General features: G+C 36.3%; 1 protein-coding gene across 1 annotated transcript in view; it reads right to left on the bottom strand.

Moving 5' to 3' along the window:
• Window positions 1-19,606, bottom strand: part of LOC145687999 (CXXC motif containing zinc binding protein) — a 34,061-nt gene extending 14,455 nt beyond the window's left edge. The window contains exons 1-4 of the mRNA XM_081761658.1: window positions 19,498-19,606; window positions 14,308-14,356; window positions 3,256-3,336; window positions 414-552 (exon numbers count right to left, since the gene is read on the bottom strand). Coding sequence (XP_081617784.1) covers window positions 414-552; window positions 3,256-3,336; window positions 14,308-14,313 — 226 coding nt within the window. The 5' untranslated portion in view covers window positions 14,314-14,356; window positions 19,498-19,606. The remainder of the gene's footprint in view (window positions 1-413; window positions 553-3,255; window positions 3,337-14,307; window positions 14,357-19,497) is intronic.
• Between the last annotated feature and the right edge of the window lie 2,833 nt (window positions 19,607-22,439).

Raw genomic sequence — 22,439 nt, 5'->3', positions numbered from 1 at the left:
ATATGTTGTACTTTTGAAATAATGAGACACTTGTTTTTCAGTTTTTCCGTTTGGCTGCCCGTTTCAGATTTATAGGGGTGGCCATATTGTTTTCAATGCAAATTTTGATGACATTTTGACCCGCCGCCATTTTGCATAGGGTGGTCGTAAGAGAATCGGGACTTGAGCTTTTTTTATATATATATACAAGAGCTTTCAAGTGATATACCACTTGACCCCTCTTCACATTTGACAATTTTGAGTTGGACCCCGTCTGGGACCCTGGGACGAAACTTTTTACTTCGCTCTGTTGTCCTTTGCAACTAATGGGATACGTGTTCTTCAGTTTGTACATATCTCGGACCGTTTCCGATTTAAAGGCCTGGTACGGACTAACGGAATAACCCAATATTATATATATTATAAACACTTACCCAGTGTATTTTCTCGTGAGCAAAGTTTGCACTTATTCACAAAATTAAATGTTCCTCTGCCATTCTTAACTGGAAAAGTCTCCGTGCTGCAAATGTCATGCCATTTGTCAGATTCTTCGCCGCAACTGGTACATTTGAGCTAAAATGAAATTACAATTATTCCCTCATTATTTTACGTTTCAACAATTTTAGATTTTCAAATCAGAATTGAAACTCTAAAGGTTCTCATTAAAGAAAACCACTATTTTAAGACGAATGTATCTATTTATCATGAAATGACGGTATTATATCAAATTAAATGATACGTGCTTTTACTATAAATCTCTTTCTATCCCTAGGAGCCGCGGTGGCTCAGTGGTAGAGCGTTCACCTCTGGTGCATGGGGTTCTTGGTTCGATCCCAGCTCGTGCCAAGTGAGCTTTGAGGTGGACAAACACCGTGTGCGTAGGATTTCTCGGGGTTCTCGCGCTTCCTTCCACTTTCGTCATCACACCATTTCATTTATTTGTCATCATTACCGTCCTCCTTTAGCCTAGCCTGCATAACCGTGGAACATAAAGATTTCTTTTCTTTCTATTCCTAAAAATAAAGCTAATTTACTGGAGGGTGAATATAATAATAAAATGCCATTTTCTCAAAAACGGCTCTAACGATTTTGTTTATATTTCATAAATCAATGTTTTACTAACAGCCCCATACTGCGATATAAGTCATTTCTCTGAGAAAAATCGAGAAGGGGTAGTTTACTCTTGGGGATTAGTTGTTCTCGGACGATTTTCTGGAAAACAACTTAGGTAATTTTTATAATATTTTACATATAGATATTTCATTAATAACCTGACAACATGGAAGAACTCATTTATCCTGACAAGTGTACAAGAGGTAATTTATTCTTGGAGGCGAGTTTGTTTCGGACGATTTTCTCAAAAGCGACTCAGACGATTTTCGTCATATTTTATAAATACATTTCACTAATATCTCTATAATACTGTGTAAATTATTCCTTACGAAGGGAAGTTTCTACGGGCATTTTATTCCTAAGGGTGAGAGTCTTTTCAGACTACTTTCTCAGAAACGAAAAAAAAAAAAAAATGAAATGAAATGAAATCTTTGAGTTTTACGTCCCACGGTTATGCCGGTTAGGCTAAAGGAGACGGTGATGATGAGTAATGAATGAAATGGTGGAATGAAGAAAGTGGGATGAAACAGGGGAACCCCGAGAAAACCCACGCACACGGTGTTTGTCCACCACAAAATTCACTTGGCGGGGGCTGGGATCGAACCCGGGACCACAAGCACCAGAGGTGAACGCTCTACCACTGAGCCACCGCGGCCCCATTTTTCAGAAACGACTCAGGCGATTTTGTTCCTACGTATTTCATAACTAAATAATTCATTATTATTCATGTAATGTTCCATAAATCACTTCCATTAGAATATCCAAAAATGGTACCCAGGCGTTTTTTTTTTTTTTTTTTTTTTTTTTTTGACAATTTTGTAAAACACTACTCACTCATGTGATGATGTTATTTTATGAACAATTATAATAACTCTAATACATGGCATACATTATTTCTTATGAAAAAATCTCCAACGGTTAGTTTACTTTTGGGGTTGAATTTTTTCCAGTGAAGTTTTCCGAAAACGCCTTTGAATTTTGTTCGTATTTCACAAGAAAATGTTTCATTAACAACTGGAGCACATGATTTAATTTAAGGAATTGGAGCGAGAAAGTTTAGTGCGGTGGCCCACGCTTTTTATTTCCTTGCGATTAGTGCTTCGTGAGTTAATGAATAGTTTGTTAAAAAAAAAGCAAGAAAATATACCAAACCCGGTGTATATTCCAAAGATATTGGTCTTTAAAATTAAGTAAGGAAGTATGAACCGTCTGAGCTGGTTTTACCAACTCGATATTCATCTGGTTTAATCAAGAAAAATCTGCCAGATTTGAACTCTTAAAGAAGAACCTGAACCACTGAACTGTTTCTCAACTTAAGAAGGGTACAGGCAACAATATAATTAACCACAAGAGTTCACTGAATGTTTGTCCCTTCCAGCCAAATACAAGATTAAAACGATAATGGGTATCTTCGGTTTTGATAGCAATTAATTTGTAATCAGTACATTAAGTAGAAGATATAGCCACAGAAATAAAAATTTTCTACAGATCGATTAAATTAAATCTTCTTGTAATCGAAATCTGAAATGTCAATTTTTCTACAAGTATGTTATTCAGCTCAGGTACTGTAGCTATACTAAACATAATTCTGTACATTTAGTAATTATAAGGGTAAGTCTTTAAAATCTGAACATATGTGATTGTAAAAATAATGTCTGCGATCAATGCGAGTCGTGTTCCATAGCAAGGAAATAAATACACGTTATGCACACTACATAAGTCGAACATCACTGGTGGTAGTGTACCTAATCAAGTCGGCAGGAAGGAATGAAGTGCAACGCGCCATACTGACATAGTTGTATCTACTACATTACAGTGATTCAGGTGGACAGTGGTAAACCCTCTCCCCCCAAACTCCTGAAAAAATTACAACCTTAGTATGTCGCTTTTGTGATTTGTCATATGTTCAATCAGTTGAAAGCTCTTAAAGTCAAACAATTCACATTTATATATCAAACGATGAAGTATAGTGTGCCGTTAACTATAGTTCTAGCAGAAAATCAAGGACTTCATTCACAGAGACATTCACAGTGAAATAAGTGTCTCAATACATGCAGTGACTACGTTTAAATGACCCCAGGTTACTGTGTATTTCCACCAGCTATTCAGTTTTCAAATTACTGACCCTCATACATTATAAATCACAAAATATACGAAGCATACCTTAAAGAACCATCTGAACTGAGGCTCGGTGGAGAGTTTGGCAACATTCTCAAACTGGGCACGAATCTGAAGTGCAAATTTCTGAAAAGAGAATGTTATTAATTATTTTCGAACACAATCATCAACTTTCTGCATTAGATTAATAGGCATTCATCAAAATTCGCACTACTTTGCATTCTTCAAAATAACTGTAAAGCAAAAGGTAATATTGTAAGAGTCAAAGAAATTATAAATATGGATCATTGTAACAACTGAAGAGCATTGGGGAAAACACTGGTAACACTCATTAAAGAAATGTGAGCTGAACTCTGGAAAGGGTTTCAAAAATGAAATGAAATCTTTAAGTTTTACGTCCCATGGTTATGCCGCTTAGGCTAAAGGAGATGGTGATGATGAGAAATGAATGAAATGGTAGAATGAAAAAAGTGTGAAGAAACGGAAGAATCCCGAGAAAATCCACGCACACGATGTTTGTCCACCACAAAGTTCACTTGGCGCGAGCTGGGATCAAACCAAAGACCCCATGCATCAGAGGTGAACACACTACCATTGAGCCACCGCGGCCCCAGGACAGAGTCAAAGTAAAAATAATAGATGGCTGTATATTGGCACCTTGTTATTTGAACTCTTTCCACAGTCCAGCTCATACGAATGTTTCCATTGTATTTCTATATTTTTTCTTTATTAAAAGTTGCCACTGTACCCATGCCCTGCCCTTCAGTTATTGTAGCAGGCAAGACGAATGTGTTTTCTCACAATCTTAAAGTATTAAAAATGTATATTCTAGGCTAATACATAGTCTAGGTATACACACAATCAGGATTAAAACACTTATTTTTAAGAAAGAGAAAAAAAACACCTCCAAAAGTATATATATTGTGTGTGTGTTACCTGAATACGAAATAACTACTGAACCAATTAAAAGGATATGTAGAATGATTATCAACCTTAGGCCTCCCAAGAATTTTATGATATTATATTGACAATTTTAGGCATGAGTTAACGGGAAAAAGTAGTGGCATGTTAAAACAATCAAAAACGACTGGTGTCCAACCCATAGCTCTCGGAGAAATTGAAATGAATAGTGGCACTCCTGATACCGTCGGAGTGCAAGTTCAGTCCCATCGACATGGAGGTTGAAAAATAGTGACATTAGGATTTTTGTCGTTATACTTTCATTGAAATGCGGAGGATATCCTAAGGGGGAGAGAGGTTCCAATGATTTCCATATATCTATTCTTCCCGTGCGAAGAAGAGACATTTCAGCTTCTCACTTATAAATGTTTGACATCTGAATTAGTAGGGATCGGAACACAGAAGACCATCTATACACCACAGGGTGATCGAAAAGATAGATTAGTGCTAGAAAAGACTCATCTTGCACCCGGAGCTACTATATCTCTGTTAAAACCTCGTACTACGAGGGTGATTCAGAAAGTAATGTCTCCAAGGTGATACCTTTATTTGTGTTTGACAGATAGGACCGATAAGGTATCAGTGGAAAGCTTGTAATGTCGTCTACAAATGGTGGCATCATTTTTCAACATAGTCCCCAATACGGGAAACACAATTGCGCCAACGCGCAACAAGGTTTTCCACGCAGTCGGCGAAGAATTATTTTAGCTGCTGGCGACATCATTGTCGAACTGCTGCTTCCACCTCCGTAGCATTAGCCATTAAGGTGACCCTTAAGTTTGGGGTAGAGCCAAAATCGCAGGGCTCAAGATTCGGACTATAGGCAGAATGTCAATAACACTTTGCCAGCAGATGGGACGATTTTGAATTTTTTGGCGGAGGAGAGGACGTGTGCCGGTACTTCATCGACTGATGCTTCGTTTCCGGGTCGTAATGGTGTATCCACGACTCGTCGCCGGCGATGAATGTTCCTAGGCTCAATCTTCCGCAGTCAGAAATTCAGTGACAGCCTACTGTTTCAACCGGACGTCACCACTAGATGACTTGCATTGCTTCATTACTCTGGAACAAGAAGAGATAGGAAACTGAAACAAATGACATTCTATAGCTTAAACATCAGTGCATTAATGATAACCTGCTCAGAATGTTTGCAGTACTATTGGCCAAGTTAGTAGGCTTGGAGGCATTACTTTCTGAATCACCGACGTAAGTAATCTTCCATATTTCGGTCCGTACTGGGGCCATGGATACGAACACTCCTATCGCAAACTGAAAAAAATTACTAAAATACGTAGTTTTTTGTCCTGTAAGAAAGAAAACACTCTGAGTATTCAAAAAGCCTTAAAAATATTTGACCATTTGAAGATGTCTATTCACTTTAAGGAGTGAAAATAGTATTTGTAAGAATTTTATCTTTTTGTGGGATTTTCACTTCTCACTAACACCTTTCTTTTTCTTTTTTTTCTCTCCTTAGAATAATAGTTTTGTCTACACACGTATGTATGCAACTTGTTTGCGGATATTAAAATGATATTCATGTATTTCCGTTACAGAAATGTAAATTGTAAACTGCAGGTGCCCACCGTGTGCAGGTCACTGCTGCCAGAAGACGGCGATATGACCTCTTACAAATAAAATAATAATAATAATAATAATTAATTAATAAACAAATAAAACACTATTTTACACACGTACAAATGAAGAATGAAGCTATATTTAGTTATCAATTGGTCTTTTGTTTACTATCAAATTCCATCGGTAATCTAAATTTCCACTTCTAACCACACTTAGCATCCGCAGAGGCGTCAAGGACATGTATGACTGAATTTCGATTGATTGTGCTATCCTATGCACTTAAAAATTAGGGGAAAACAGAAGATTCTGATTTGATAATTTATGAAATCACTAAATTATTAGAATGTTGCTTGAATAATACTTACTTTCAATTTCAAAAATTTGTACAAACACAAAGGACTAGCAATGTGCATGTCATTATTCTCTTTTTGGACAACATAGATATGGATTATTATGAAACGAAGATTTTACAAAAAAACAAGTATAAATTCATCAGGCATTTCCGATATGTTGATGACCCTTTTAATTACTCATGACGAAAATCCATTAGTAAAGCTAGTCTCTGAATTCAACAACATTCATATAAACATCAAATTCACTGTAAAGAAATAAACCAACAACGGAAGAAATCTTCTAGACATTCACACTCCAACTCTAACTAACTCTATGGCCTATGGAACCCGGAGGTTCAATGCCGCGTTCACAAAAGCTCTCCACTGACTTCTATCCTTAGCTAACTGCATCCAGTTTCTACTTTGTATTCCAATCTCTGCGAGATCCATCTTAATATTGTCCTCCCATCTGCACCTAGGTCTTCCTAATAGTCGTTTCCCGATAGGTCTTTCAGTCAAGACTTTGAAAGCGTTTCTACTTTCTTCCATTCTAGCTACATGACCTGCCCATCTAAGCCTCCTAGACTTGGCGACCCTAACAATGTTGGGTAAACCGTATAAATTATGTAGTTCCTCGTTATGAAGTTTCCGCCATTCTCCATTCCTCTTGGGTACGAATATTCGTCTCACGATCTTGTTCTCAAATACTTTCAGTCTATGTTCTTCCCCCAGAGTAAGCGATCATGTTTCGCAACCATACAGAACAACAGGCATGATTATAGTTTTGTATATTTTAAGCTTCAAATTCCTCGACAGAATTCGCGACAAGAGATTTTGAACCGAATAGTAACACGAATTCCCTGCTTTCAGTCGACATTTAATTTCTTCGTGAATATGATTTTCGTATGTTAACATTGATCCCAGATATTTGAAACTATCCACTTTATCAAAAGTACTATTTAATATTTTAACGCATCCATAATTTTCCGTATTACGGTCCCGACGCACTTCCATGTATTTAGTTTTCTCTGCATTTACTTCTAAACTCATGTCCCTGCAAGCGATTAATAAGGTCTCTGCATTTCTTTTATTGTTCTCCTATCATCCCCTATTAAATTTACATCATTAGCATATCCCATAACCTGGTGAATATCGTTCAACTCTAGGCCCTGGTTTGCTATCTTTGATTTTCCTTATAGCGTATTCAAGAACAAGGTTAAATAATAATGGCGACAACGCATCTCCTTGTTTCAGGCCATTTTCGACGTGAAAGCTCGTGGACAAAAATTTTCCTACCCGGACTTTACTTTGGGATTCATTTATACATATCTTAATTAATCTAATTAGCTTTCTCGGCATTCCAAGTTCTGTAAGAAGGTTGTATAATGTTTCTCTCCTGACCGAGTCGTACGCCTTTCTAAAATCAATAAATAGTTGATGTACCTGGGTGTTGTATTCCCACTTTTTTTCGAGTATTTGGCGAATGGTAAATATTTGGTCGATAGTTGATCGATTTCGTCTAAATCCGCACTCATAATCTCCAATAATTTCATCTGCGTATGGGACCAATCTTGCTAATAGAATATTTGAAAGGATTTTATAGGATGTTGACAGAAAAGAAATGTCTCGATAATTATTACAGCCAGTTTTGTCGCCTTTCTTGTGAATTGGAACAATGATTGATTCTTTCCACTCTTGTAGCAATTCTTCCTTGTTCCAGATAAGAAGAATGAGTTTGTGTATCTTGTTCCACAATTTTTCGCCTCCAGCTAAAATTAACTCAGCCGGAATTTCATCTACACCCGGAGATTTGTGTTTCATTAATTTCTTTATAGCGGTTTCTACTTCTATTCGGTTGGGTTCTGGAATATACGGTTCTGCGGTGTGTATCTCCTTTTCTCCACGCACACTAGTTTTTGGTTGCGTGTTAAGCAAATCGTCAAAGAAATCTTTCCATCTATTTAAGATGCTATCCGTATCAGTGAGAACTGTACCGTCAGATTTCTTTAATATATAAGCACGAGGTTGATAGCCTTTCTTAAATTCACTGATCCCCTTATACATGTCCCGGATGTTTTTATTTTTACTATTATCTTCAAGTTCCTTAAAGGAGCTGTTCGACTTAGAAATGCATTTTTTACAATTTATTTCCATTTGTAGAGTACAAAATTCTAAAAGGAATGGTGTTTGTTTGATCGCGATACGTTCAGTCGTTAGCGAGTAACAGAGGAAGAAAGATTTTGTGATGGCGTCATAGGTCGTCAAGGAGCGAGGGCAGGCTTACATACTACACAGTGCATTTCGTTTGTGAGAAGTGCGGTGGCATGTTCTAAGTGCGGTTTCCTTTTCCAGAACTGATTGCAAAGACTTAGAAATATCATCTGCATGTAGAAAATAATATCTGATAGTGGGCTGTACAAACGTTTTTATATTATAAAACGTATCCTATAAAGCATGAGTTCAGCGTTTAAAAAAAAAAAAAAAAAAAAAAAAAAAAAAAAAAAAAAAAAAAAAAAAGATAGCGGACGAGATTGCAGCAACATCTAAGTACCTTTTCTTTAATCATTCTTCCGATTCCCAAACATAAGTATGCTCATTTTCACGTTTTGTTGCAATTTTTAACGCTGACCCTATAATTTTGTGCTTCAAGGTATGTACAGGAGCGCAACTTTTGAGCCAAAATGAAATAACATATGTAAAGTTTGCCAGAATACGAAAAACACTTCACCGGTTAAATTTCTTTTATTCGCATAGCTGTCCGCGGGACAACTCTCATCACCCGTTTCATCATCATTGTCACATAATACAGAGAAATTAAACGATGAATCAATGTCTTGAGGAACAGTCATCGTCACTGATTCCTTCTACAAGCCGGTATATTTCACTCCCTAACTAACATTGTATAGCTTATTTCTAAAGCAGTATCTTCAGAATCATGAATGACATCGTCTCTATTACCCTCTGATGCCTCATCTTGACTACAACCGTCAATTGCGTCTTGTACGATATTTGTACGTTGGTAACTGGACATAGATCGGTGCTTGTTCAATGGCTCGGATTTTAAACCTTTCAATAATATACTTGGAACAGCATTCTTTCTCAGTTTGCGTGTAAATAATTCTCCTGGCATTAGCCAGAAATGGCTCTCGACGGTAAAAACTCAGGGGGGGGGGGGGAGGAGTCAGAACCCAGACTATAATATGTATATCATGTTTACTAAAAACTTTCAAAAATATCTAAATAATAGCTTAAATCAATTTTGTCACTCAAAAGCTGAAGGGCCTAGGTTCCCGGCCCCAGCCTAGATCCGCCACTGGCATTAACTTTTCTTTCAGTAAACTTGACTTCTCGAAGGCAGACTCTTCAAGATGTTTGGAACTCGAGTGATTTTATTTGGTACATTTTTTCCCACTGATTTTCTTGAGCCATAATTTATATCGATCTGGTGATTTCTCACGACTTAGAAACGTAAGGAAAGATACTTTATGTCCTCAGCTTTAATTGCACAAGAATTACAACCGAAAACACATCAGGTGTTAGGCATTTCTACTTCACTTCACAGACACAGCACGCGCTCTACTAACACGTGCTTTCTACTTCACACTAGTGTTTCTTTCAGAAAAAAACATCCAGGGGAAGGGGGGAAGGGCACTTACTATTCGGAGAGGCACATTATTTTTAAACAGTACTATTATATTTATTATATTATAGACGTATTATTTTGGTCTCCTCCGGGGTAATCTATCAGAGCTCCGGGAGACAGTGCCACCCTAAAAACATGTCTGGAAGAAACACTGTTTCGCACAACAAAGTTAATTACTGCTCTCTCTCTACTCTTTTTTATACTAAAGCTGTAGGAAAAACAACAAACAAAAACGTCCCTCAAGAATTCAACACAGAGCAAGACTGCTAACAAATCCAAAACACAATCTATTAAATCCAATGCACTATTAAAGGTTTATCAGTTGCGTACAAGGAAGTGGTTGCTGACTCATATTGATTTACTCGCGTATCCCACCAGTGACGTCAGCATTTACGATTCCTCAAAAACAAATGCCTGTAGAAGCTGAACGAGACGACCTATCAAGATATAAAAAAATACGGGTCTCTTATTTTTTGTTACTCTTTCTATTGCAGCAAACTCGTTTTTAACTCGAACTGCTCCTTTAATTTTACCTTTCAAACAATCGCGTTTCTTTGTTCTAAAAGTTTTGGAAGTTTCCCGCCTGATATCTGCGAAATTTTGTGTAGTTATTTCATCCGGATTTTGTAGCCAGCGTAATTTTACCTGTCTTCTCTTCTCTGCTAGTTTTATGCATTCCTGGTCGAACTATGGTTTGTTCCTACGTATTTCCGCGTGTCCCAACTTTTCTTTTGCTGAAATTTTAATGCTATCTCTAATTTCAATCCAGGTATCCTCAACACTAGCGCACTCCGAATCTTCTAAAGCCGAGAATGTATCCGTAACTTCAATCTGATATTCCTCTCTTACCTGGCTTTCTTCTAATTTCTTTAAATTGAATCTCTCCGTTTTCGGACATTGAATATTACCTTTATTTAACGAAAATCTCTCTCGTATTATCGCTGCTACTAGGTAGTGATCAGTGTCACAATCAGCCCCTCTAAACGACCGGACATCAATTATGCTAGATTGCCTTCTTCTATCTACTAAAACGTGATCAGTTTGATTATGTGTTTTTCCATCTGGTGACATTCACACACAACGCAAAAATAAATTATGCATGTCTGTATAAAGGAAACAAAATGCTACGGAAATGTTTGTCAATAAAGATTCGGCACATTCCCATCTCACCAAGGCCGAAATTGGCAGAACTTCTTTTAGAGAGCATTCAGACACACCACAGAAGAAAAGAATCTCCGAAATCACATTCATAAATTATGCATTCTAGGAAAGAAGAACGGATCTGATTACTACACATTCAAAAAATGGGAAAATTCGGTATGGGAATATTACATCAGTTCGGTCAATAAGGCTAAAATGGACAAGAAGAGGATTTTTTCGACAACAGGAGGATCGGGAGTTTTTGACAAAATTAGACACTTTTGGAATAAGATTTTCCGTGAAATCTGGAACAAATTTTGAAAATTCGCTTTCGGAATATAAGAACTATCTATATATATAAAAGAGAACGTACAAAATCCTTTGTCCGCTCATCACGCTAATACGGCTGAACCAATTTCTTTCATTTTTGGGGGGTTATTAGGATTTGGACCCTAGATGGTTTTTATCATATCACTTTAATTTTTAATTACCAGTGTCTTGAGATAATTGACCATTCAAGTGTCCATAACGTACAAATCCTTTGTTATTAGTTCATCATAGGTAAAAATAAACGTATTTATATGCAACCCGCATGACCGTGTCACTCGGCGGGTTAACATAAATGACAGGCGATATACAGCGGAAAATAGCTTGAATCTTCTGTTTAAAATTTTTTAATTGATTTGCTTATTTTTACAGACACTTTTACAATATGCCAGCACCGGGATGACCGCAGCGAAGCGGGGCGGGTTAACATAAATGACAGGCGATATAATGTTAAGATTTACTGCAATCTTCTATGGTTTTTATCATATCACTTGAAAGCGAAAAAGTAAAAATTATCTAAGTAACAAAGTTTATTGCGTTTCGGGGTGACCGCAGCGAAGCGGGGTGAACGCTGCTAGTTATGCAGATAAATTATCACTATCTGGAATTTACTCCGCGCCTTGTTCATGCAGTGAGGTCTACATAAGAATGACAAAAGGAAACATTTCGACGACGGTGAAGGAACACATCAGGGACGCAAGAGGAGTAACTTCCCACATCAGGTCTTCTTGAAAGGCATTTGCAAGAATCAGGACATGATATTAATAGAATTGATGTGCTATACTCGTGCTTCGACAACGTTGAAAGGAATGTATTCGAATCGTTTTTCTTTAGGACCAAGAATCCAAGACAATATATACGGTGGAAATTCAGATCACCGATGCAACTGCATACCGGGAATAAAGAACTAAATAAAAGACCAACTGGTAACAAAATAAGCTTATTCTTAATTTGTGCATAAGTAAAATATTGTTTTATTTAATTCGTAATACATCTTACATCACTGTCTTCTAGCAACAGTGATCTGCACACGGTTGACACCTGCAGTTTACACAGTGACATTTCTATAACGGAAATACATGAATATAATTTTACTACCCACAAACAAGTTTTGTACATATATGAACAGACAGAAGTGAATTATTTTAAGGGAAAAAGTGCACATAGTGAAAAGTATGAGAAGTGAAAGTGTCCCATAAAAAGAAAAAAATTCTATGAATACTATTTTCATTGTTGAAAAGTGAATAAACATAATTGAAACATTCAAGTGTTCAAACATTTTTATTCCTTTTTGAATAATCAGGGCGTTTTTTTTTAAGGACCAAAAACTATATATCTCACTAAGTTCCTCCGGTCTGTGGTAGGAGTGTTTGCGTCCATGGCCGCAGTGCAGGCCGAAATATCAAGGATTTATACGAGGTTTTAACAGAGATACAATAGCACCAGATGCAATGCGGGTATTATCTATGTTAAATATGCATCCTAGAGAATCTACAAGTTATTAAGGATTAGTGCTTTTTGTTTTCTGGCTCAAGGGGACTCCTTCAGCATTCTGTGACTCATTGTTGAACTGAGTATCGAGCTGTGAGAGGGGACAGCTCTAGGACATTACACGGACGAAATATGTGAGTACAAGATCTAGTTAAAGTACGTTAAATAGAATGGGACATACAAATATACCTCTGAGCTAACAAACCTAGGCACAAATCTTTGATTCTTACGGAAAAGCACTCATTTACATTTACACAATAGCTTTTCTCAGCCACAGATATATACAGGGTGTTTCAAAACAACACCGACAACGTTTGGGAGGTGATTCCTGACACTAAGATAAGACAAAAAGTATAGAGCAACCTGGGTGCACAAATACTTCCTTTCGGAGTTATAGACTGCCGAACTTTAAAGGTCCATAGCTCCAAAACTATGGGACCTACCGTAGTCAGATCAAGACTTCACTTAAGAACTAATATGTGCCCTATCCAAAAAAAAAAAAAAAAAGTTTCAGAATCCTCAGGTACTTCCGCAACATTTTTATAGAGATGGTTAGTGATTACTTTAAATGATATACCCGTAGCCAAATTCCCTCTATAAAAATTGTTGTGGAAGTACCTTAGGATTCTGAAACATGGATTTTTGGAATAGGGCAAATATTAGTTCCTAAGCAAAGTCTTGACCCGACTGCGGTAGGCTCCATAGATTTGGAGCTATGGACCTTTAAAGTTCATTTTTTTTCATGTTTTCGGCAGCCTACAACTCCGAAACGAAGCAATTGTGCACCCAGGTTGGTCTATACTTCTTGTCTTATCTTGATGTCGGGAATCACATTCCAAACGTTGTCGGTGTTGTTTTGAAACACGTTGTACAATTTAAAATACATTCTTTCTGATCGTTAATTTCTTTATCTCTCTGTGCTATAACCTACTTGTAAACTGCGACCTTTCAGGTTTCTGACACCATATGAATTTGTGCCTATTGTGGCATGTTTACACCCTCAACAGTTTCTGAACAAGAGTGAGAAAGAATACACAGTAGCTCAAGAAAAATTTATTCACTGTTTAACTATTAATAACTTGCAAATGGATTGACGGAAATATCTCAGTTTTTGGTACTGTTATAGTTTAATGTTTTGTTATTATAAGTGATGAAGAACTGATATTAGTTTGTATGTTCAAGACTGGACATTTTACAGCTGAAAATTTGCTACTTTATTATGTAACTACTTCTGCAAACAAAATCAATGTACAAAACAAGAGCACCACATCACTTACTAAGTCTCAGAAGGTAGGGAGTCAACTAATCAAATTAAATTTATAATTACAGCTACATTTTCCATAAAATACATAATACGCAATAAACCTAAGGAAATGTCACAAAATCCCCAATTCTTTAGCTTAAAATTTTTCCCTAGCTATGGCTATTGTAGCTCTCAACCACCTACAACTATAAAAATTTTATATTCGCATATTACAAATCCCTTATAACCCCTCACCCCATGATTTTCTTAACATATCCTACTAATAAAAATTAATATAAGTTTTAGTAAATGCAAACGTGAAAGCCTACAATAACTTACCCCTGGCGAAACCACTAACATGCCGAAGTAACTTACATTTTACTTACCACCATGTTATTTGGATTGTTCTTGTGTCACATATGACGAAGATATTACCTGTAAAAGAAACACTTATTTACACTCTAGATCCTAGCATTAGCTTTTAATTTTTATGATCATAATCAATATTACACTGCATTGTGGGACAATTCATATCACGAAGACTACTGAAGTTAACCTGAACAGTACAAGTCTTCTTAGTAAAGTAAAAGGTCACTGTACATTTGATGTAATAAAACCGGAACAGGAAATTGTAATAGTTTTTACTCCTCCTAGTTTTAATAGAAGCTGAGGTGATACCTATCCTTGAGATTACTGCATTGTGGGACAATTCATATTACGAAGACTACTGAAGTTAACCCGATCAATACAAGTCTTCTTAGTAAAGTAAAAGGTCACTGTACATTTGATCTAATAAAACCGGAAGTTGTAATAGTTTTTACTCCTGCTAATTTTAATAGAAGCTGAGGTGATACCTATCCTTGAGAACCTGGACTCATTAAAAACAAAATATATAGCCTTTAATTACCAATTTTTGCTGAATGGGAATCAATACTGACATCGAAACTGATAGTAAGTTTTCTACTAGTATTGTTCACATTTCAGGATTTTTTTTTTTTTTTTTTTTTTTTTTTTTTTTTTTTAACTCGAACATCTGAAAATCTATTTTTGGTTGCAAAAATCGATTTTCCAGTTTTGAAAGCTGAAACTTTTTTTTTTTTTTCCAGTTGTGAAAAAAGAATTCCTCTTTCAGTTTAAAAATCGAAATTGAATTTCGGTTTTCAAATATTAAAATGTTTTCAAAACCTAAAAATAACTAGCAGTTTTGACCGTCTCTCCTTTAGAGAAATAATTCTACGCAAATAAGAAAGCTCAAATTAGGAGAAACAGTATTCCTCTTGGTTTCATTTAATTAAGATTACCATTGTCCTAGCTTTTGAAACATTCTCTGCAGAACCAGTGCTCGAAACGAGAAATGCGAAGCACCAACAATGGTATAGTTCTGCACATGAATATTCAAGTGTACCTTCCAATTATAAACTTGATCTACATAATTACATTATGAAAGGTGCCGATATGAAAATTAATGGAAAGAAGAAGTATTCGAGTATATCATACAAAAGTATACGGCTTATTTCGAGTATTGCTTATATTGCTGCTACTGGTGAATACTAACTTCACACACACGCACATGCACACAAACACACACACACACAAAAAAAAAGAGCTGGAAAAGAAAAATACAAAGTGTGAAGGCAGTGGTGATTCTTGAGGGAAGTCACATGGATAAAAATTTAAATGTTATGGCTTGAAGCCAACGAAACAAATATTCATAGAACTTGAATTTCACAAAACTGTATACAAAATCAATATGACAAATACCATGTGCGCGGATTTTCCTGTTTCTTCCCACTTCCTTCATTATACCTTACTTCCACAGTCTCTCTGAGCTTTGGTGCATAATCGTGGGACGTTAACTAAAAATTAATGTATTAGATCAGCATTCTTCCTTCAGCTTGTACCGATAAAATTTAAATGTTTACCGATATGACTTCCTTCATTAGCGACCACTGTGGAAAAGTTTATTTTTCTTCTTGTTGCGTGTAAGCAGTGAGCAGTCAGAACCAGAAACGTATCTGTCAAGAAGAAACAAAACAAGCTTTCAGCGATTTTTCACCACTTTCCCTCGCGTTTTGCAAGCCCAAAAGTTCAGATAATGAGCTGTTCCTATACAGAATGCATTTTGTTTTAGTTCGAATGCATTTAATCTTATATAAAACGTACTGAATGTTGTTTAACATATAGCAAGTACATTCTTTAAAATATTTAGTCAAATAGCACTGTAACTGATATGGATAGTCCTAATTTGGCACAAAATAATCTATTAACGATGGATACGAAATTCTCACCTACATCATGAGCCCTATAATTTACTTTTGCCCCAGGCATCGCAAATCGATGGAACGGCCCTCTGAATAGGCATGATCAAGGAACAGTGGGCGAAACACCGAGCAGTTCTCGAATACATCTACAAGAAGGAAACTGTCCCAAAGAATATCTTGATGTATGTCCAATGGCTGAGGAATCTTGCACCTTCAACTAGTGTGAGAAATTAAGTTGCAGATTTGCAAAAGTGTCAGATGTCCATTGATGATGAACTTCGATCCGGAGCACCTTCAATAATGCTGATCAAGAAAACATTGATGTTTATCCATGACATGGTATTGCAGAACCAAAAACCTCCGGTGAAACATCGCCGGAGATCAGATATATCATATAGTGCCCAGTGAAGCCCCAACTCATTTTGATTTCTCAGTGGACAAGCTCTTCTGGAAAAAAACGTCCGTGAGTGAGTGATCGCTTGTGATAACACCATTTACCTTTATAAACAGAACACAACCAGGCTTTAGTAAAGATTCGTAATTTAGTCTATGACTTACATCCTCAACTTTAAGACAAAACAAGTTTGAAAACAGTGGAGAAACAAACCGCATATCCATTTCCAAATATTTCCTGTGAGAACGTTCGGGGTATGGCGTTGGCCAGTGTTTTATGGAACTCTGGGGTTATTCTTATGTAGACTCTCCACAAAACTGTGACTGGAGCATAGTATTGCGAACTACTAAGATGCTTAAGTGAAAAAATAACGTGTTACTGAAATGGAAAGCTGTCTGAAATCATTCTGATGTACCAATATAACAAAGCTTATATGTGTAACAGCAAACTGCGAAGAAATAAAATGTTGCTTCACCAAATGTAGTACCCTCATACTTTTCCCTGATCCCTAGCTCAATATAGTAATAATAATAATAGTAATAATAATAATAATAATAATAATGAATTACATTCTAGTAGTGATAAATCAGTTATTACGGTTGATAGTGATTTCCTGAACACTGAAACCCCGGATTTTTTTTTTTTCTTTTTCAGGTTTACGCAAATCTTATGGATCGCTTATAGTACTTGCACTAAAGTGAAATTACGTTAGAAATTACAGAAAAGGCTTCATGCCTCTGTGACTTCTAATTTTTGTCCATGAGTTATTATTCTGTGAAACCTACAAGGATGGATGTAAGAATGTTCGTAGGTATCAGCCATGAAAAATTTCCCATTCGTTCAATTTCACACATATTCTCAATTATGGCCTGTCATTGCGCCGGACCATGTTTCAAACTGAAAGCTATTTAATAATAATATACTTTATTATTAAATAGCAATTGCACTAGACATAGGCTACTTTTATTTTATTATATACGAATATTGCTTGGTTCCTTCCATCTAAAAAGCATGTTTTAATGCTAGTTTTCTTGATAAAATTTCACTTACCTTGCATCCTGCTAACATCTTTGGACACCCCTCCGGAAAAGCCTTGGCGGATAAGGTAAGCTAATTGATCTCCGTGATTGAAGGAATGTAAAGCTGTCTGACACGTTATTTTACTATTTACTTATAGTTCAGTGAAATACCTTATTCATAATTCTTATGTTTCATTTTCCTACTTCAGTTGTAATTGTATATGATTTTTTTTTTTTTTTCAATTCTACAAGCTTTGCTTTTAACAGACTTAAATCTGATTTAAACTACTCGCTGAGGAAAACAATATTTGTTAATTTTCTGCTTTCTTTATTCTTCACTAACTCAATACGCATCTATATTGTATTATTAAGCAAAACTAGTACGTTTCAAATCTAGCTAAAGTGCATAAAGTACGCGTACAAACCCATCTAAAAAATACCACCAACTTGTCGTGTGGCCACAACAAAACACAATTGCTATCTAACTGAGCGCGTAGAAAAGGAAGCCCGCTGCAGCCCGTCCATAGGGAGCAGCTGTGACAGCGATGGTGGGCATACGTATAAACAAGGATAGTGAAAAAAATACTCCAAAGCATAAAATCACATGTCATGTGTGTTTCACACTTTTGAGATACCTCTATAATCATACACACAATATGTACGTTAATTACTAACACAATGAGTTTGAAACAGTATTTCGCTCTATCGTCAGTTTATCTAATATGGCTTCATTAGGCGCGTTCAAATATTGTAAGATTAATCTTCATTTTTCTCCGTAACTACTCACTGTATAGTAATGAACTTTATTACCTATTTCGTTTGTTTGATGTTTAGATGTCGTATAATTCTATCAATCCTGATATTTTGGAGAGTTACCTAGCGGAATTTAACACGTATTGGCTGGCCACGCTCGAGATTAATCAAAGGTAACTACACTAACGTGTAGTCATCTAAGTCATCTATTTGAATACGATGACGGCAACTTATGAAAATGTGTTGATAACTTACGCTATGTCCGCGACTTTCATTATCATTGTGTTGTAGCTTGTGGCAACACTAAAATCACTAGATTTTATTTTATGACTCCGATGGCATTTACTATTTCCCTCAGATTCATCGACGGCCCCGAAGTCCGTACTGTGACTTATATTGAACCGTTGTAAACGACCTCGTTTTTGAGTATACCAACCGTCGCTGACACGCCTAGTCCCTACGAACGCACCCCTAAATACCGCTCGGACCACTGCTGCTCTCCTGCCCTCACTCAATTAGATAGCATTCGTGCTTTTTAGTGGCCACCTAGCACAAATTGGTTCGTGTTTTATGCACTGTAGTTTTTACGCCTTACATCCACACGCTGTTTATACTCATAACTACATTACACTTACAAATAACGAACCGTATTTACTACCAAGTGATTTGGGGAGAAACTCAATACCCCACCACTGAAAAAAAGCAGGACTACAATCTAATATAGGTTTCCATAAACCGTACTTGAATCGAACCAAGCTAACCTCTTTGAACTATATACATAAATTCGTTCCGTAGGAAGATTTTTTCCCCCACTTGAACTGTTCATTGTATACTACCATACAAATGCTTTTACGGATGAAATCTTTCATTCATGTTCGATTGTTGTTTGAAGCTCAACGTTTGTTTTCAGCATCAAGGCTACATAACAGATTGATTTTCTGCTTATTATTATGAGGAATAACTATATAGCCATAAAATAGTTGAAATTCTTATTTTGAAATTACCGGTACCCAATTACTGAACTGAATATCATTTGAAAGAGAGAATTGCCACTTAATTTCTGTTTAAAATTTAATACTCGTTACATATTAAATTCAGAAGCATTATTTTTCTTAAAATTGTATGATGAAAAGCGAAAAATCCACTTACAAATTAACTCGGCTCTTCCGAACTTCCACTCATTACGGAAAATCATCTATTACCATTCTACCCAGCAGGGCTGCCAACTAAGTAGCTGACAATTATTGTGCATGATTATTAAACTATGGTATTTTGAAGGATATGGTACACTCCAAAAATCAAGCGTGACACATAATAATTATTATTGCCCTCTTTGTTTATTTGTCAATTGAAAAGTTACTCATTCTCAAGTTCTATTATTATTATTATTATTATTATTATTATTATTATTATTATTATTATTATTATTATTATTATTATTATTATTATTAATTTTCTGACAATAGCATGAACGTCGTTTCTTTTACGTATGGGTATAATAACATCTAACGAAATAAATTATTTCATGCTTATGATGCAGTAGACTACATTGTGCAGTAAATAATATTATAATTAGAATAACTAAAATATTCACTGATAGAACTCGAGATATAATTCAAATCAATTTATTTAAGGTTCGAATGTAGGAAAGAAAATTATTATCTTTTAAATTAACTAATATTTCTTTTGGAGTGTTACACCAAGGAATAAGCATTAGATTCATTACATAAAGACTGTATCAGTTTTATCATCCTACATTATGAGGAAACTAAAAGGAAAACGCCAAAATGCGCACAGGATTTTTGTGACTTCACTGAAACGTTAACTTCGCATAAAATTTTAAAATTGTACAACTTATTTTTGTAATGCATTTCAGGGCGTCAAATTCTTGTTTCATGCACAAAATAACAGATAGTTGTTTTGGACAAATTAACCTTCTCATTTAAGATTGTTCTTTTATTTATCTATTAACAAGGTTTCAGAGACAGCAACTGAATTGATATTTTACACTGAAACACTATCAATAACTAGAGAAGGAAAATTTGGAAGCAAGTCGGCCAGAGCCTATATATTTAAAGATACTATTCCAAAATTCACCTGGTGAGATTGAGAAAACTATGTCAGGATGGTCGGCCTCGCGATTTGAACCGAGGATTTCCCGATTGCGAAGCCAACGTTTATCACTCACCTACGGTCGCTCGCAATGCTTCAAGAGGATCTCTGTTACTACCTTTGGTGCTTGAAACCTCAGTCTGATTTCAGATGGGATTTCGTATGGTTCGGGTTCCGATTAAATTTGTCTCTAGTATTGCCAAGGAGACAAGGGAAGACAAAATTTTTGTGATGAATACGAGATGAACAGAACTCTTCCAGTAAAAGCAGCATTTTTTTTTCTATACGAGACAGCTCTTTCACATCTTTAAGAGACGTGATAGCCCCAAATCTTGCTCAGATTCAACATTACATAAGTGAATATCTCTGTATTGTAAGGAATGAAACTTCAATGAAACAAACACGAACTATACTTTAAAGAAACAAACAAAAAAAAAAAAATGATTGGGAAAAATTAACAAGTGCAAAATTGAATGGCTCTATACACACTACGTGGCCTCGTGTAGCGTAATTGCTAAAGTCCTCGCCTTTGGTGCAAGCAGTCCAATTTTTGAAGGAAACACTCGGTCTAAAAGGTGTAACAATTGTTCCAGTTCAGCCATCCTGAGTGGGATTCTTCCTGGTTTCTCCACATTCACTAATGGCGGGATGGCACCTAACATATAGATCTCAGGTCACTTCTTTCGTTCCCTTTACCCGAATAGTGTGATCGCCGAGAGTTGTCATCTCTCATACATGATGGGCTTAAGGCCTTAGATGCCAGTAATGCCCAAAACTTATATTTGTGAATAAATCTATATGTACCACAAAAATTACATTCTAAAAAAAGTTTCCTAAAGCCCCCTCCGTATTACTGTTGAAGTCTATAATGCATGAGAAAAGTTATTTTTAAAATATCTATTACAATAAAATAGTTCCCTTGCAATTGCATCGTTCTTCCCTTCTCACTTTCTGATGCGGCGCAGAGACAAGTATTAAAGAACAGATAGAGTTCTCATCTGCAAACAACTTGTTTCCAAAAAGAAAACCATCCCAGTCACTTCCTGTAAAGTCAAACAAAGTTGTCCTTTTGGAAAACAAGGCAATGAAAACATTCAGAGACAGTATATGTTTATGGTACCGTACTTCGGAAGGTGGAGACAGAGAGAGACTACAAGGGAAGAGAACCCAAACCAGTATCATATTTATAGTTTTATATTCTGTGGGAAAGAAAACTACAAAAAAATCCATATTCGTCCAAATTTAAAGTATTTAAGTGATGTAAAACGACAGTCACGTCTCCTGGATTATGGTACTTTTGCGTACCATAATGAAAAAAAAAAATGAAATCTTTAAGTTTTACGTCCCACGGTTATGCCGGTTAGGCTAAAGGAGACGGTGATGATGAGTAATGAATGAAATGGTGGAATGAAGAAAGTGGGAGCAAACGGGAGAACCCCGAGAAAACCCACGCACACGGTGTTTGTCCACCGCAAAGTTCACTTGGCGGGGGCTGGGATCGAACCCGGGACCCCAAGCACCATAGGTGAACGCTCTACCACTGAGCCACCGCGGCCAACCATAATGAAAGTACTGTGGTACATGGTACAAGACTTGAAATGATGGTATGTGTACCATAATAATGGTACGGTTGACAGCCCTGCTACACAGGCTATTTGTGAAAAAACTTCTCAATTTCAACATGGGCTATCCATCTAATATTAGAGACCACAATTAAAAGGAGAAGTATTTCCATTAACAGATTAGGTCATTTTTACCTTTAAACCAATAGAAACATATTTCGTGCAGACAAGGGTGGCGATTTCTCTGTAAATTTGGGGGGCCCAATCACATGCAGAAGGTATATATGATGATTTTAGAACAAATTTCATTCAAATTATGCCAAATATTGTATATTCTTAAATAAGAAGGGCCACATGAGCTTTCGAGGGGCCCGGGTCCCCTCGCCATCCCCAGGATCGGCGTCCATGCGTGGAGAT

Source organism: Thermobia domestica, chromosome 6 (assembly GCF_964235325.1).
Source record: "Thermobia domestica chromosome 6, izTheDome1.hap1.1, whole genome shotgun sequence".
Taxonomy (NCBI): Eukaryota; Metazoa; Arthropoda; class Insecta; order Zygentoma; family Lepismatidae; genus Thermobia; species Thermobia domestica.
This window is presented reverse-complemented; position numbering and strand designations above follow the sequence as displayed.